Source organism: Polypterus senegalus, chromosome 7 (assembly GCF_016835505.1).
Source record: "Polypterus senegalus isolate Bchr_013 chromosome 7, ASM1683550v1, whole genome shotgun sequence".
NCBI lineage: Eukaryota > Metazoa > Chordata > Cladistia > Polypteriformes > Polypteridae > Polypterus > Polypterus senegalus.
The window spans coordinates 107,516,662-107,534,101 of NC_053160.1; the positions used below are offsets into that span (position 1 = coordinate 107,516,662).

General features: G+C 36.4%; 1 protein-coding gene across 1 annotated transcript in view; it reads left to right on the forward strand.

Annotated features, from left to right (window-relative positions):
* The window catches only part of LOC120532052 (protein unc-13 homolog B-like), an 812,076-nt gene that overhangs the window by 309,262 nt on the left and 485,374 nt on the right, over positions 1-17,440 (forward strand). The window contains exon 8 of the mRNA XM_039757963.1: positions 1,363-1,585. Coding sequence (XP_039613897.1) covers positions 1,363-1,585 — 223 coding nt within the window. The remainder of the gene's footprint in view (positions 1-1,362; positions 1,586-17,440) is intronic.

Consider the following 17,440-nt stretch of genomic DNA (forward strand, 5'->3'; position numbering starts at 1 on the left):
TGGCAATTATTGAATTCAATTATATACAAAAATACACATTCTTGACTCTTGAGAGCAGAGAAATTAATAGTTATTTAAGAGGTAGTGTAGATGACAGATGAGACAGTAACATTTCAGATGGCAATGAGAAAATGGCCAGCGTTCTATGAATATACCCAGTATTTGCCAGGTATTTTGGCTAGTATGCTATATATGCTTTTTGTTTTGTGAAATTAATCTTTGCTATCTAGATTAGAAACACAGATCTTATAAACAAACATTTAGTCAATAACACATTTGCCAAAACTAAAAATTTAGTAATATGTGTTTTTTTTTTTTTAAATCATGCAGTATTAGCCTTTGAACTGTTAGTAAAAAAAATATATATAAATTGTACACTGGAGATGAGCAATCATCCTGACATTTTCACTGTCTTAAGATAGATTTTAGTCGTACAGTTAATTAAACACAAAGCATGGTATACTCTTCTTAAAGTTTTTGTGCTTATTGTCACAGCTTGCAATGTCTTATTAGGTTGCAAAAATCTTTTCTTCCTAGTATAAAACTATTTTTGTAAGGGACTATATATCCATATCTAATTGTTTCAGTTAAATGAACAGTACTAGCATATGTAGTGTTTCTGCCTTGTGTACTTGAGTTGACTTTATTATAGTGGACCATGCCGCACTCTAGCCAGTCTTCATTATAGCCTGTTATCCACTTCCAAGTTCAATCACTAAAATTGCTATTTGGAGTAAAAGCATGCTTGAGCATTTATTTTTGGCATGTAGCTTTCCTAAAAGAAGTGTGGAACAGCTTGAAACAGAGGAAATCAACTATTTCTTGCATTAATTTAAATGTCTCCATTGGGTTGTTCTCACTTTCTCACTGCCTTTGTACCTGGAAGATGCTAGAAACATATCATCCATCCATCCATTTTCCAACCCGCAGAATCCGAACACAGGGTCACAGGGTCTGCTGGAGCCAATCCCAGCCAACACAGGAACCAATCCCGGGCAGGGTGCCAACCCACCGCAGGACACACACAAACACTAGGGCCAATTTAGAATCGCCAAACCACCTAGCCTGCATATCTTTGGACTGTGGGAGGAAACCGGAGCGCCCGGAGGAAACCCATGCAAACTCCACGCAGGGAGTACCCGGGAAGCGAACCCAGGTCTCTTAACTGCGAAGCAGCAGCGCTACCACTGCGCCACCGTGCTGCCCATCATCTATCATGTTTTAGTTAACATTGCACTCACCATATGGTTAGTTGCTGAAAAAGTGAATGAATAGACAAAGTGTACATTAACATGTTGTTTAGCTGGGTAAAACAATTATATTTGTTTGTTTGTAATGTTTAGCTTCCTACTGTTTTTGCAGCACTGGAAGAACAAGACAGTGCCGTGGATGATCGGGACAGTGATTATCGTAGTGAAACAAGCAATAGCATGCCTCCACACTTCAATATTGCAGCCCAGTCAAACTCCTCTACTCATCAATATCCTGTCTCTCCACGACTTCAACGCCAGGCTAATTCTCGTGAGTCCTGCACAGATTCCATGCAAAGCTATGATATGGATTACAGGGAAAAAGGAGGAATCAGGTATGTCCAGTTCGGTGACAATTCTAAATACACCAGAATTTGGTGGGATCAAATGCTATTGTCTCTATTGACTGATAAGAATTTAATGAGTATAGTTGCAAAACGAAATAACCCAAGTTTATCTGAGCAGTTTCAAAAGCAATAGTCACATATAATCTGGTCAGAGTTCTAGTATTTGTTATTCTATAGCTGTGCAAACAATGAAACCCAGTTGACACAGTAATAAGTTCTTACAGAAATAAGGGAATTAGCATGAGAGGCTGAGGCCTCATTGCCTGGAAAGTATTTTTTAACACTGGATACTGCACTGCCAGGTTTAAGACATATTTGTTTAAAACTAGCCTGAGTAATTGTTCATTCAGTTAATTGAAAAAGAACATTACTTGTGTTCACTTTTAGTAATCCATCTGAGAGATTACAAGAAACATCAAGATTCTAGCCCTTTGAATAACCTAATCAAACTCCAGTTGTACACTTCTTATATATAAATGTCTACGTGTGGAAGTGTGTGTGTCTGTTCAGCCCCGCAGTGAGTGGTGGAGTTGGGGTAGGGGCTCCACCTCCGAGGAATCAGAAAACTAAACATCTACACGTGTTGATAGGTGTGTCTGTCTGTCCGGCCCGGAAGTGCGACTCTACTACAGCTTGAAGCTCAGCCAGCAAGGTGGCCCCAAGTTAACGAGCTGGAAGAAGAAAGCGACTCTGTTGCCAAAGTAAAACTGTTGAGAAAAGAGAGGAACTCTTATGCAAGCGAGACAAGCACATCTGCAAAATGATATCCCTTATACTTTTCCTCCTGTTGCTAATACACAAGTGAGGCGAGCACGTTGGCAAAATGAAACCTAGGAGAGAGATGCCCAGAGTAGTTCCTTTCAATTACCTGATATCTCTACATTTAATTTTTTTTCTGTCAATTTCAATAGTTTCTAGGACCCTGGGCTTTTTACAGATTTTTACAGTGGGCTTACACAGCTAGTTTACGTATAATACACGGTCAGTTTCTGCCACAAAATGCAAAGGAAAACATAATTGCAATGGCAGGTAAGGAACTTGTCTGTTTCAGGTATTATTGTTATTTCTTTTCCCCAATCACAGAAGAATAGAGTGGTTCCAAGTGGTAGTACTCAACTTAATTTTATAACTTACAGCTGGCTTCTGTACGTATTTTAAACTTTATTTGCTAAAAACTGACATTTACTAAAAGCAGAAATGTTTTGTGGGATAGGAATTGCTACCTAAAGAAAGTTTTCATGACAGAATGATATCATATATAGTTCTGCCCACTACATATATTGGGATAGTTCTTTTTTATCAGCATGTAAGTTTGCGTTTTCAAATGGCCTGCTGTGCTGATACAGTAAGGAAGCACAAGAGTACATTTTCTATTTTTAATAAATATCTTCAGACGTGCACATAGGCCAAAATAGGCAGAGTACATTTGAAATAACAAATACAAACATGTATAAAATCAGATAATGAAGGTTCTGCTAATTATAAATCAAGTCGTAGAAATAATGAAAGACATGCAGTAATGGAGGCTCTTTATACTTTGTATTTTATTTTAAATATGTTGTGTAGCAGTTTCTAAAACATTTGTTAACATGTGTATGTATATGCTTTCTTGTTTATCAGGTGGTGGTGTTATAAAAATACAAATCTGAATTAAACTCCCTGTTTAATTGGTGGGGTGGGGGGGTTCTAAAATATCAGAGTTAAATCCTTTAAGCTCTTCTGCATCTTTTACTGATAGAAAGGATTGTACATTATTTGAGGTGATGTTGTGTTTGTGTGTATAAATTTACACAAACTATGAAATGATGTTAGTACCGTAAACCACAGGTCCAGATTTATTTCATATATTTATACTTCTGCTCGCCAGTCAAAACTGACATCCTGGGCTGGCCCTTGATATGTAGTTTCCATGCTAGTCTATACTATACTAGACTATTAGTTACTGTACCCAAATGACAAATCTAATTAATTTAATTCTGTTTGAGGCTATTAGTCTCAGTGCTTTCTCATTATCTGCAATTTGAAAGAAGCAACTTCAGTTCCAAAAGAAAGTCCGTACTAGAATATTCTTTCTTCTTTAACTGTTCTATATGCTTATAATTTAGGAAATAAAAGTGAAAATATATCTATCTATCTATCTATCTATCTATCTATCTATCTATATATATATATATATATATATATATATATATATATATATATATATATATATGCATTCATTTGTTTTCTGCTTTTTGGACTAACCTTGCTGGAATAGTAATCCTGTGTTGTATTTATGCTCTTTTTTTCTTTTCCTGAACCCTTCCTCAATCCCTTAATAAAAATGCCTTTTTTCTATTCTTATTACTGTTTCATGTGGGATTTTCCTGTAAACCAACATAGAATAAACCCTGTAGAGGTCCATTTGAGTAATAAATATCAACTTTTACCGTTTGATCTGGAATACTGTTGTGATGGTAAAACAAATCACAGCAACATTCAGAAGCATCATGAATATAGTATTCTTCATCAGACACAAAATACTTATTATAGTAGACATTCCTCTCTTAATTACCCTGCACAGTATGACACAATAGACCGTAGGAGGAAAACGAAGGCAAGGCACGGTCTCCTTAAAAAGAGGGACATGAAAACAATTTACAATTTCCCAGGAGGCTTGGAGGAGGAGAGCTCACATACTGAATCTTACAGCTTTCCCACTTTTGTGGAAACATGTGATGGTAAGGATTCTCCTCTGTTGTTTGGTGATCTGAACATTATTGAAGATCTTCAACTGAAGCCTTGCTTACGGCCTTATAAAGATGGTCTGTTGGTGAAAAGCAGCATATGGACAAACACAGAAATGGAAGACATGGCAGCAAAATGCTTAGTGTTTGAGGAGATGGACCGGTCTGGAACACAAACAGAGTGCAACAGCAGTGACTCTGATGAGTTTCTGCCTTCAGTTGGATCAGAGGAGTCGGAAATTTTAGACTTGAACAGTGGTGACTATTTCCAAGATGCATATGACAGAAATGATGATGATTTTTACCAGAATAGAAAGACTTTTAAAGAAAACACAGAAAACATGACATCAGAAGCAATACTTTCACATGCAGAGGATCCAAATAATACATATATGGATCCCATTGATGAATTGCAATGCCTTGTTGAAACGGTTTCAGAGTACCTGGCTGAAAAAGAAAAGGAGATCAGTGAATTTGGGTCTTTGCCAAAATCGAAGAAAGAAATAGCTGTAGGTAGAATTGAAGTAGCTCCTGATGTCTTGCCATGTATTGACCATGCTTTTGGAAATACTGAGGAAACAAAGCCTGCTAGCCACCAACAACCATTGAGGTTTAATTCTATGCCAGACTTGACAGGAGTAAAGAATGTGATGAACTCTCTGTTAAACTCTATATCTGATAAAGTCAATGTTAACAACAAAAAGGTGTCTGTATCTCTAGATACACTACCAATTAATTCACAGGCAAGCTCTATACCTAGTACACATGCTGATTCAAGTATTTCAAAATTATTTAATTTTACATCAAAATCCAGCAGTGTAACTTCTGTTTTACCTGTTTCTAACACATTTTCCTTGCAGTCTTTAAATGCATTCCAGTCTTCAGATTATACTAAAAAGAAGGATAATACAGAGGTCCAGCCTTTATCCACTGACTCTAATGAACCAGTGAACAACAATAATTTTATCACAACCAATAGTGATCCTCAGGATTCTCCTTCAGCTCCGCATCACTCAGTGATGAAGTCTGTATTCATAAAGCTAAGTTCATTTCGTCTGTTTACAAGTAAGGAAGTAGGTAACAGTTGTGAACTAGTGGGTAGTCAAGAGGTAAATGCAGAATCTCAGATTAAGATGTCAGACAGCCCTCCTACTGAGGCAGGATTTATACATAAAGACAATAAATCTGCCCCACTCCCTGATCTGTTTACAAATTCCATTACTTCTGTACATATTCTGGGAAAAAATCCTTTTGGGCAAGGCAATTCAAGTGAATGCAGTACCTTCAATTTGAGTCAAAGTCAAGATGAAAATAAGCAGACATATAAAATTAAGGTTGTTGATTCTTCGCAGAATTCAGAAGTTGTTTGTGACTCTAATGGAAACCAACACAAAAGGAAAAATGAACACTCTTACCAAAATGAAGCAAGGGAGTTAAACTTTTTTAGTCCCTTGAAGAAGTCCTTTAGCCAGCTCCTGTCATCATCAAGTGAAAGTGACCCTGCTGGGCCTTACTCTAAACCAGTATCATTTAAGTCTACAAATGATGTGAGAGAAGATAAATCTGTAAATAATTTTTTTTCTTTTGGAAAGATAATGAAATCATCTCTCTTTACTAAGGAAAATGCTTCAGTTCCAAATCAACAGAGTAACCAATCTGAACAAGGCTGTTTTGGCAAATTCAGTTCACAAGAAAACTCTGTCCCCAATAGTGAAAAAACTTTAAAATCGAATGATTACAAATCTGAAGCGGGCTTACAACAAATATCTGAAAAATGTGATGGAGTGGCAGTGATAGAAAACACATTACCACAAAACGAGAGCCCCTGTAGTTGTCTTGATGAAACCAGTAAAATCCTAGTAGACCAGTCGCAACCATCAGAAAAGAAGCAAAAGGAAAATGTTGAATTTGGTTGGTTTTCTAGGTTTTTGAAGTTTGCCTCCTTTGAAGATATTCATTTATGTCATACTAAGGAAACTGACAATGTAAAATCAGATATGTCTCCTTCTGACAAGCAGGGAAAAGTGTCATGTAAAAAGTGGTCTGAAATGGAGACACAAACAATTAATGTAAAATCCAACCAGTGTGCTGATATAAACTTTGATAATCAATATTATCACAGTCTAGCTTCTGCACATAGAGTGGAAAAGGATGTGACATCTATTCCTGAACAAGGTCTGAGTTCAAAGCTAAAAAAATCAACCTCTTTTCCAGACTTGTGTCTAGGCAAAAAGCATTCTATAGCCAGTGTAAATAATACTGGAAAGAGCTTGATTCCTAGTCTCCTCAGATTTGCCTCCAGTAAAAACACAACTGTTGCAGCTTGTCCAAAGGTGTCACTCAACATTCCAACACTCCAAAAAATACATGTAGATCAAACACAGCAAACCTTAAAAGAAAGCCTAAAATGTCCACCTGAAGATCAAAAACGTTCTCCAGGCTTGTTCACGTTGTCATCCATGGAAGAACCTTGTAAACAGGAGAACTTGGATCTTAGAATAAATAAGCTAGAAGAAAAATCTAGAATTCCTTTATTCCCTTTATTTTCTGATGAGGGCTATAGAGGAATAAGTGAGGAAACCAATCACTCCTATCTCAGCAGTGTTAATGAAAACATACCAGACTTGCTTAATTGGTGTCATGACTATGATTCACATAACTGGCCTGAAATGGAAAAGTATCATCAAGAAAACCAGGATTCATCTTCTCACTTATATTCTGTGTTTAGAAATGTTAAATGTTTCCAACAAAATCTACCTCCTCTTCAGTGGCCAGAATCTCATGAACGGTATCATCAATGCTTTGCAGCAGATGAGCATCAATCAATAGATAACCATTATTTAAATGACCCACAATCTGGGTCCCCTGTAGAGGAACTAATGACTATACAAAATACACCACATTCTTGTCACTGTTATGAAAAATCTTACATTATGGGGGAGCAAAATAGTCAGTTTTTATATGAAAGTATCCCTATGAAAATACAATCAGATTATTGGCAGAAGTCTGTAAGACCCTGGAATACCATAGACTGCCTTGCAGAAACCTATTCTAATAGAAAAAGGTTTTTGTGTGAAAGTTGTTTCCACTCATCTGATGATATTCTAAATCTAAGTTTGGAAAAGTTAAATGAAGGTTTTTTAAATGACCAATTAATGGATGAAAAAGTGATGTCAGATGTTCAGAGAGCTCTACACAACAAACCATTTGTAGCATTGGCTGATATAGACAGCTGCTACTTGCAACATGAGTTAAGTGACATCCGAGGCATGATGTATTCTAAAGATGCTCCAATGGATTTAAGATGGTATACTGAGCCAAATGAACAGTTTTGGCTTTGCCAAGATGAAGTTGATCACTCAGATGTAGGGGATGACTTTCTCAGCACAGAACCACTAGAATGGTACATGCAGTGGATGTCATTATTGATCCAAGGTTTGTGGTGGCCATCTGAAAATGGTGATTGTGGATATTATATCTATAGAGATGAGGAGTTTATATATTCCTTGCTTACTGATAGCACAGGGGAATATGTATATGCCTGCTCCCCATATATGGAGGATGGAGAACAATGTAATGCTGTTAATAGTTTTCCTAGTGCTTGGCTTGAGAATGAAATGGTCATAGTTTGTGGATTCAAAGTTCCTCTTTACAGAGAAGATTATATGTATTGGTTTCTAGAGGATGATCACATTCAAGAAGAGCTATTTAGCGCTCCACTGGATCTTTCTACAATATATAAAACTGGTGATAAACTAATGAACCTGAACTTGCATACATTTTCAGAAATGTTTGAGGATTCCATACTTGGCCCAACAGACGAAGTCTTAGACTTCTCCAACTATAAACTTAAGAAAGTCAGATTAGATGTGAAAGATGAAATTAAACATGCTTTAGATGAACCACAGGATTTTGGAGGAAAAATTAAAGAGAGCATAAAAGACATCTTAGCCCAAAAAGTTTCTGTGTCCCTTTCATCATCTAAAATTACTGATTCTTTTACCTCTGGCTCTTTTGGCCTTAAACTGCTTAATTCTTCTGTGAAAGCTTCTGAGCATTTGGAATTTCAAAGTCAACAATCCAAAGAGTTGCCTAGTGCTAAGGATAAGAGCCTGTCTTTCAAGAAAATGACTTCATTTTTCTCAAGTTTAGGCAACTTGGTTGAAAAGGGTCATTGCCCAGATACAAGTGAGTTTACCACCGTGTCTGCCACAGTCTCTGAACCAAAACGAAAAATTGTTGAAGCTTTCAAAGACAGTTTAGAAAAAATACCTAGTCCACAAAAGTCTCCTGCTGATAAATATTCAAAAAGTATTATATCTGCAGGATATGACAATGTAAAATCAAGACTATTTAAAGACATGTATGATGAAGCTAGTCACCTCCATCACCCAAACCGATTGTCTGGCACAGTCACAATTGACACTTTACGCACAATTCCTCCTAATTCAGCACAGATAGCTGTACAAATCAAACCTGATGATGAGAAACAAGAAGCATGCTCTCCGACTAAGTCCTCTCCTTCAGTCACCCCAACTTCTAAAACAGAGTCATTTTTCAAAACTCCACTTAAAATGTTTGGTTTGACAGATTCATCAACAAATGAAAAGTCTGATCAGAAACTCCAAGGGTCATCTTTTCTTGGATTTTTCAAATCTGCTGTGGGATTAGAAAACGGTTCAGAAAACTCAAATAGCATTTCAGTTTCAAAGAATCAGATTCAAGGAGAACCAGAAAAAATGGAAAATATCAGCAAAGAGACCTCAAAGATTAGTTCACTCTTTTCATCTGTTGGTGACATTTTCAGAAGTGATCCTTTGGAATGTGAACAACAACAGACACCACCTCCCATTAATATGAGGAATATTGACAATAACACAACGGTCTGTGATCAAGGTTTTGAGAGACAGCAGGAGAAACAAGCTGACTTCCAGAAAGCTGATGCTGGTCATTTATATTCTACTTCTGTAAAGCCTAAAGCTTTAGAGAAGGAGCTGACTTCAAGGTACTTTAAAGAAAGTATTCATGTCCCTTATGAAGGTCAAGAGCTAGAAAAAAGTGTGTCTGAAGCAGTTTTATCAAATACAGCTGTATTAAAGACTGATAGACATTTCTACTCAGATTCTCCAAGGCCTAAAGTCACTGATCAGAAAAAAACAGAGCCACCACGTAAGTCATCAAGTGCCTTCTTTGGGCTATCATTTGGTGACTTGTTGTCTGGTACATCAACCCCTAAAAGTGATGTCTCCAATACAAGCATATTTTCTCGCTTTAATATTCCTTTGAATCAGCAGAGTCCATCTCAGCCAGCCCCCTTAGAGTCAAAGCAACCAGATGTTCATAGTTCTGATAGTATTTTTAAACTTCCATTTGTTTTTTCTACTGGTGGTTCCTCTGATAGAAATAATCCAAAACCAACTAGGTCTGCCTTAAGTCTGTTTAACATTATGACCTTAGAAGAGAAGAATCCTGAAGTACAGATAGACAAAATGTTTGATGCAAAAGATAAACCAGCATTTCAAAAAACTGAAAACAGTTCTTCTGAAATCGATCATTCTGAGAAAAGTAAAGTAAAGGAGTCATATTTTAGCAGTTCAAAAGTAGAGGATGACACGCCAGCCAATGGCAATGCCATGCCACGGGCTATTAATGATGGAATTTCTATAATATCTAATAATGACAGTGATTTAGAAAAGGTACAGGATAAATTGGAGCAGCCCTATGTCTCTACAATTAATCTTCCTGGACTACCTGATAAAGCTCTTAATGATAAGGAACATCCAATTGAGGTAGCCATTAGCCATAGTACTATGCCCATCATTGTTAATGAAAATAATACAGATGTTACAGCTGTTTTAGAAACTTTGCCAGTCCAAAATGAATCTCCCTTTAGTGCTGGAAAAAGAGACTGTCAGAATCTGTTGATGGATGCTAAAGAACTAACTGCACCGTCAGAATCTATAATACTAACCAACTCAGATGTTGAATGTAACAGATATTCTGTTTCAATGCCTGAGCTGGAAGAACTAAAATATGCTCCTCCTTTATTAAGCCCGAGTTTGGGAACAATACCCAAAGTTTCAGAGTCATCGATGACTGTAATTGACACCTCAGTGAAGTTCTTTTCTGGCTTCCTGTCTAGAGTTAAATTATTCTCTCAAGGAGAAAGTGTTCCCTCCAGCACCTCTTCTAGCTTCTTCTCATTGCCTTCATCTACTGAACAGGGACAGAAAAAAACCTTCTTTAAGCACTCTGTAAGCAGTCCTGCTGAGATCCTTAATAATGAAGAGCTTTCCCATGACAAGTGTAAAGACCCAATCAACACCCTGCCTTCAGCATGGCAATCTGATGAGAACTGTTCACTCATTGAAGATATTTCTTACTTTAGTACTGAAGATCAGAAACTTACTTCAGAATTAAGTTTAATAGAAAAAAACCTGCTTCAGGCAGATCAAGGGACCACTTTATGTACAGATTTCCAAGATAGTGATTTGCAATTGTCTTTGCCAACTGAGACAGAAGCAGAGGATTATTCATTCACTTGCTGTGAAACAAAATCGATTTCTGCAGAATGCTGTGCTTGTTCCTTGGAAACTAAAAATACATTTGGCGTAAATACATTCCTTGATGAGTCACTGGATGTTAAAGTAAAAGTTAAAGATAGTTTTGGGAATGAATTGTTGCCAGAAGACTGTTTCAAATGCGAACATTCTACCAAAAACATTAATCTAATAGAAAATGGTCTCGGAATTCCCGAGGATTACCCTGAGCTTTCTTCACCCAAGTTGCAATTTGGCATGCCAGATACCTCCAGAGCCAGATTTGGATTTTTCTCTGCTAGTGATGCTGGAAAGAAATTTAGCTCATTATTCTCAACAGCTACTCTTTCCAACGTACTATCTCAAAAGAACAGTGGCACAATGTTTGATATAAATAAATTCTCTGGAGGATTATTTGAAAATATTTGGCAAAAAGACAGCACAGAAACCCAAAGAAGGGATTCCCTTGTTACTTCTCAGTTTTTGGCCAGTAAAGATGAAATAGAGAATGTGAGACAGGGATGCTATGAAAATAAAGATTTAGTTGAAGAAGTTGATAAAATGGATCAGATGAGCAGGTTGATCACAGATGACCTATGTCTTACTACAGATTCAGGCTTTAATATTGAACAGGGTGCCTTTACTACAAATAGATTAGAAAATCTTCAAGTTGATATTATATCCCCTGTCCTCAACAAAACCCAAGAGCTAGAATCCTTATGTGAACCTAACCCTGTTACAGATGCCCAAGCTGAAACCCTTCAGGATGAGAAGCCAAGGATGGAGATTTTATCAGTAAAAAGGCTAGTACCTATAGAATAAATGGCAACAGCAAACTGCTGTCCATTTATGATGCACTGTTGCTGATTGGACAGTAAGAGTGTTTTAATCTTTGTGTTCTTCAGTATTGTCTGTGTTATTATATGTTTACTTCTTTTTCGTATTTAAATAGAATAAGCCAATACATTGTTATTTACCTTTTATTTTATTTTTTTACTGTTTTTGTAGAGATCATGATAAGTGTTCTGCCCAAAACAAGTTTCTCTGTTAATGGCTGTTTATTAAAAAATACATGTGGTTAATTTTGTTTGTTGAATAAAACAGAATTTTCTGTTCTGAATTTAAAGTTAAATTAACTGGGGGTTATACTGTATAAAAGAGGCTACATTTTCTGATCTACTACTATTAGCTCTGGTAGCTGACTGTTCAAATAATATTCATATAATAATATACTTCACAGAGTAGTTTATTATTAGAGAAACTGATACACACATTTTTATTAATGTTAGGTATAATTGCCCTGGCAGTTCCAGTCTCTTATCTATATTTTGATATACTCATTTGGAGTAGTATTCAGAGAGTCGTGTATTGGGCTTTCATTCATAGTTTAGTACTGTTAACATTCTTTTTCTAAATATTTGCACCTAGTTTTTTATGTTATGCTCTTGTCATATAACATTAGTCTGAAAGGTCACTCTCATTTTAGATTATCAGCCCTGCCATCTATTTAATGAGTATATTATAATTTACATTCTTAAATTCAATATTCAACCTAAAACTCTGGGTCCAGCATTCTGCCAAGAAATAATGAGAATTTTCTTGGAGTTTTTATTTTGATAGATTTTAGCTTTGATGCCTAACATAAGGACTTCAGAATATTATTGGGTAAAATTGATTGGAGTTTTTTTGAAGCTCATTATTAACAATGATTCCAGGTTCACCTCATTCATCTTTAATGTATATTTATGAGAAAATATACAATCATCATAAAAGTTAAAAACTTCTTTACTACAGGAATGAAGTGTACTGTATATATATATATCATTAGATCAGTTTCAATCAGAAAACAGATGTTAGACTTTAGCTAAAAATGCCATTAACTAGAGCTGCTTAATTTCCTAGAAGTTACATTTTTTGAAAAAACATATATTAATATGCATTTACATAGAAGAGATATTTTTTAAAATTTATTTTTTTTATATAAAAGAAATATAGAAAAATGTGTAGTTAATTGTAGTTATATATTAGAGCTGGAAATCGACTGAAAAAATTAATCGCATAAACGTACGTAATTGTGATTAATTGCATCTAACATTAAAACGTATTTATAAAATTAATGCATAAATCATGAAGTAAATACACACTGAATCACAAAATTAAATTCAACACAAAGAAATAAAAAAAATAATAATGACATTTTACTAATGACAGTTTAAACTTAAACAATGACCTTAAACCTGATCTTTTAACAAAATACTACTTGAACAAATACAACCTGAATTTGAATGCCTTCTTAAAAAGCAATTTGTGAAAAAGGAAATAAGAAAACAAGGCCAATGTATTAATTCTCAAATTAGCGTAGCATATGAGACACAGACGTTATCAAAGTAAAAAATGGATGAAATGACTGTTGGTTTTGAATACATTGCTAAAGAATGATTTAATTGAAGTTATACAAATCTCTTAAATGGGCATACATTTAAACTAAAGGTAGTATATAAATACAGTATTAGATGTGCATGCAGTTCTTTAGGTACACACTTAATCTTTTTGTATTATTGTTTCATAATGTTAAAAATTACATGAAAATGCCTCACTGACCAAAGCTGCGCCTGAGGCATTTACCTCATAGCCAGTCCTGGATGTGACTTATTTATCATGTTAAACAGGACACATTAATTGCAAAAATTAATGCAATAACTCTCCCAGACCTCATTTAGACAAATGTTTAAGTCATTTCAAAATATCTTGAAATTATTTAATATATCTTGAAATATTTAAATATATCTTGAAATGATATAGAGATATCCATATATATTTCAAGAAATCTTTAAATATTTGCACATATCTTTACATCCCTTAACACTAGAATTACCAGAGCCTACGAAAAAACATGTCAATCGGGCCCACCTTAAATCCCTTCGCACCGCTCCATCAGCTTCTTTTGTAGTGTAAAAGTGATGAAAAACCCAAGCAGCCTGCTATACAATCCCCCACTGCCGCAGAACGGGCAAGAAATTCTCCCAGTTCCTGCCTTGATTGATTATCTGGGAGTGAACTACCTAGAATTGTAAGGGGGAATGCTTTCATGTGTGTTCTGTGTCAACAACGTTTTTCATGTTTTAGCAATAAATGACAAAATGTAGACATGAACTGTATAATGTGTGAAGGCTGAGGGCCAAATATCAAATAAACACTTTCACAGAAGGTACAAATACATTCCGGCAGTTTCCGTGGTGCAGCGGTTTGAACTGCAGACTTATAATCCAGAGGTTGTGAGTTTGAAACCAGTTTCCCCGCAAATTTACCATTTTGAGTAGTGAGCTACTCTTATTGTTAATATTATACAATAAAAACATATATTTAATTTGTGTCTGTAACAGCCTGTGTAAATTGATAGTACTTGTAAAAGTAAAAGTGTTTTTTTTCCACTTTTATTCTCCTGATCACGATACAACACCCACTCCCCGCCCCAGGTCTGACTCAATTACTTTTTATCTGAAACTGGAAATAAATGTAGATGTGAGTGGTATTTTGAGACAACAGAACTGGAAATTCTCTGATCTGGAGGGATAACAGCTGACACACAAACGCTGGTGAATCTGCCGCCTTCGTATCTCACCGTCACTTGATTTTTTTTTATTCAGTTTTATTGAGTGTTCATGCTGACGCTGAATTAGTATTAGTATGCACCTTATGGTCCATGATGTCAAAGCCGCACAGACAAAAAAAAACAGAGACATAGGTATATATGGTATTTGGAATAACTCAGTTTATGACCTGTATAGTACATTTCAGAAAACATTGTGGCACTATTGCAACATTTTTCATATTCATTCGCATGCCTTCTTGCAGTTGTAATCAGTGGCCGCATTTTTTTTTTTTTTTGATCTTGCCCAGTCTCCACATTTTGGTGCATGGTGGTGTTTCTTTTGAATCTTCAGGACATGCTGAGGAAAGAATAATAGAGAAAGATTAGTTCTGCGCTATATGCAATCATCTGATTCAAATATTAACAGTTCCCACACACCCTAGGACCATCCTTCCTGCATTTACAATATGTGTACCTGTTACCAGATAAAAAGTAACCGGTCAGATCTGGGGCGGCGGGTGGGTGTTATATCGTGATCATGACTGAGAGAATAAAAGTTCAAAAAAAAAGCTAACTTTCTACAAGTACTATAAATTTACATCGGCTATTACAGACACAAAACAAATGTATGTTTTTATTGTACAGTATATTATTAACAACTAGCCAACCCGCGGCGTACCATACGCTGCATAATCAGGCCGGTTTTTTAATAATTTTTAAGCACAGGGAGAAAAATAACATTTGAAAAATCGGTAATGTAATAAATCAGCAAGAAAAGCAACATTGTGACAATGCACAGAACAAACCAACACACAATCGTCCATACGGTGCTCAGGTGCGGAGGTTGGAAGGGGAAGAGAGAAGGACATCCACTCGCTTCCTCTGTCATGCTAGTCTGCTCATTTCTCATCCAGTATGCACTGCCTGCTCATGTGCCCACCTCCAACTCGTCACTCGAGTCGTTGTTGTCTTTGTACAGTCCAGATGCAGCTGTGACTAACGTAGACTTTTCATTGCTCTGGGCGGTTTTGGCTGCCTTTCAATATATAATCCACCAAGACACCCAACCACGGTAGCAGCGAGGTGGGAGGGGGGTGTGTACAAAGGGTAGGGATGAAAACAGTGGGAGTGTATGAGTCGCACTTAGTGGGAATTCCACGGTTTGCAGCCCGAATGGGGCTCAACGGCTTACCCAAGCCTAGACACATGCTCAATCTCATGCATAATTATTTATTTAATGCTAAACACTTCTGGAAAGATACGGTTTTCTAAAACGGGTTGGTGTGAGAATACAACAGTAATTGAATGTAAAGAGGAACTCTGAAGAGAGCAACATATAATTGCCCGTGAGTGAAGAAGACGCATGTTTGTCGCGGATGCGAATTGCTGTATGTAGCGTGTAAAACAGTTTGCTATGGTGCACGAGGTCGTGCGTCATAACCAAAAGTCGGTTTTTAAAGACTGCTTACTTCATTATGTTTTAACCTCAGTTGTAAAGGATTGTTTTAAGGATTCCATGGGATACCCCTCGCAAACCATTTCACACCATGCATATGGCGACTCACCTCCGTGAGAAACATGCCTCTATGAACAGTCAAGGTGGCTTGGAAGTACATGAGGCCTCCACAACAGACGAATATAAATGACGCTGTTCTTTCTGTGTCATTGCATCCGAATTCGTGGGCGTGGCTCTGCGAGCTGTCGTATCCAATGGTCTTGGAGTTGGTGGGCGTGGCACCTCCCTGCGTGCGCCATAGATGTCTTACTTGTCGGCGGCTTAGTGAATCCACACTCCTTCCGGCGTGTTTTCCATTGGTGTCTTGCCTTAGTGAATTATATACAGTATATAGATAAGCGTAGCTTACTAATCAAAACGGTAAATTTGCAGGGGAGCTGGTTTCAACTCACAACCTCTGGATTATAAATTGACAGTTCTAACCGCTGCACCACAGAAGCGGTCATATTGTACTTGTAACTTTTGTAAAAGTGTTTATTTAATATTTGGCCATCAGCCTTCACACATTATACAGTTCATGTCTACATTTTGTCATTTATTACTAAAACATGAAAAACGTTTCTGTTTTAACGATGGGCTTGCATAGATTGTTGTAGACACAGAACACACATGAAATTATTTCCCCTTACAATTCTAGGTAGCTTACTCCCAGATAATCAATTAAGGCAGGAACTGGGAGAACTTCTTGCCTGTTCTGCAGTGGTGGGGGGATGGTATAGCAGGCTGCTTGGACTTTTCAACACATTTACAAGACAAAAGAAGCTGATGGAGAGTTGCGAAGGGATTTAAGGTGGACATATTTATGAGTTTTTTTGTAGTTTCTGGTAATTCTAGTGTTAACGATAATCTCTTGGTCATTTGAGGAGGTCTTAAAGTACATCTTTGTCTTCCAAAGAGATGTTGTGACACAAGCAGCTTTATGAACCATAAATCCACTTCAACATTTAATCTTATAAGGCAAAATGACTCTGGTCAGTCAGCTGGAAGTATAAACTATTATATTAAGTTAAAAAGGTATTTTTCTATATGTAGTAAATAGTTCATAAAATTAAAGCATTGCTTACATATTTCAACGGTTATGTAGGTAAGTGTCATGATGGACTGAATATTATATTGCGCACTTTACCATTCTGCATTTTTGTAATGTCGGTAGCTTGCATACCGAAGAAAAGGTGAACTGTATTCATATTTATTTTGTTGCTTGCATGTTTTCTCACTCCCTCTGAAAATTTTCAGTGTCTATCTCCCTGGCTAAGTTGTGTCCTTTCACAGTAAGCTGGCACCTCCCATCTTATTTTGTTTATAATTTGGTACTTAGTAGGCTTGTCTTTAAGACAAGTAAAACTGATGTAAAAATATTGACTTTTTTTCACATTCTTTGATGTGTCACATCACCAGTCATACTGTCTTTATTTGGCAATAGAGTGTGATCTTTCTCCAAACAAGAAATAATATTTAGTATATACTTTT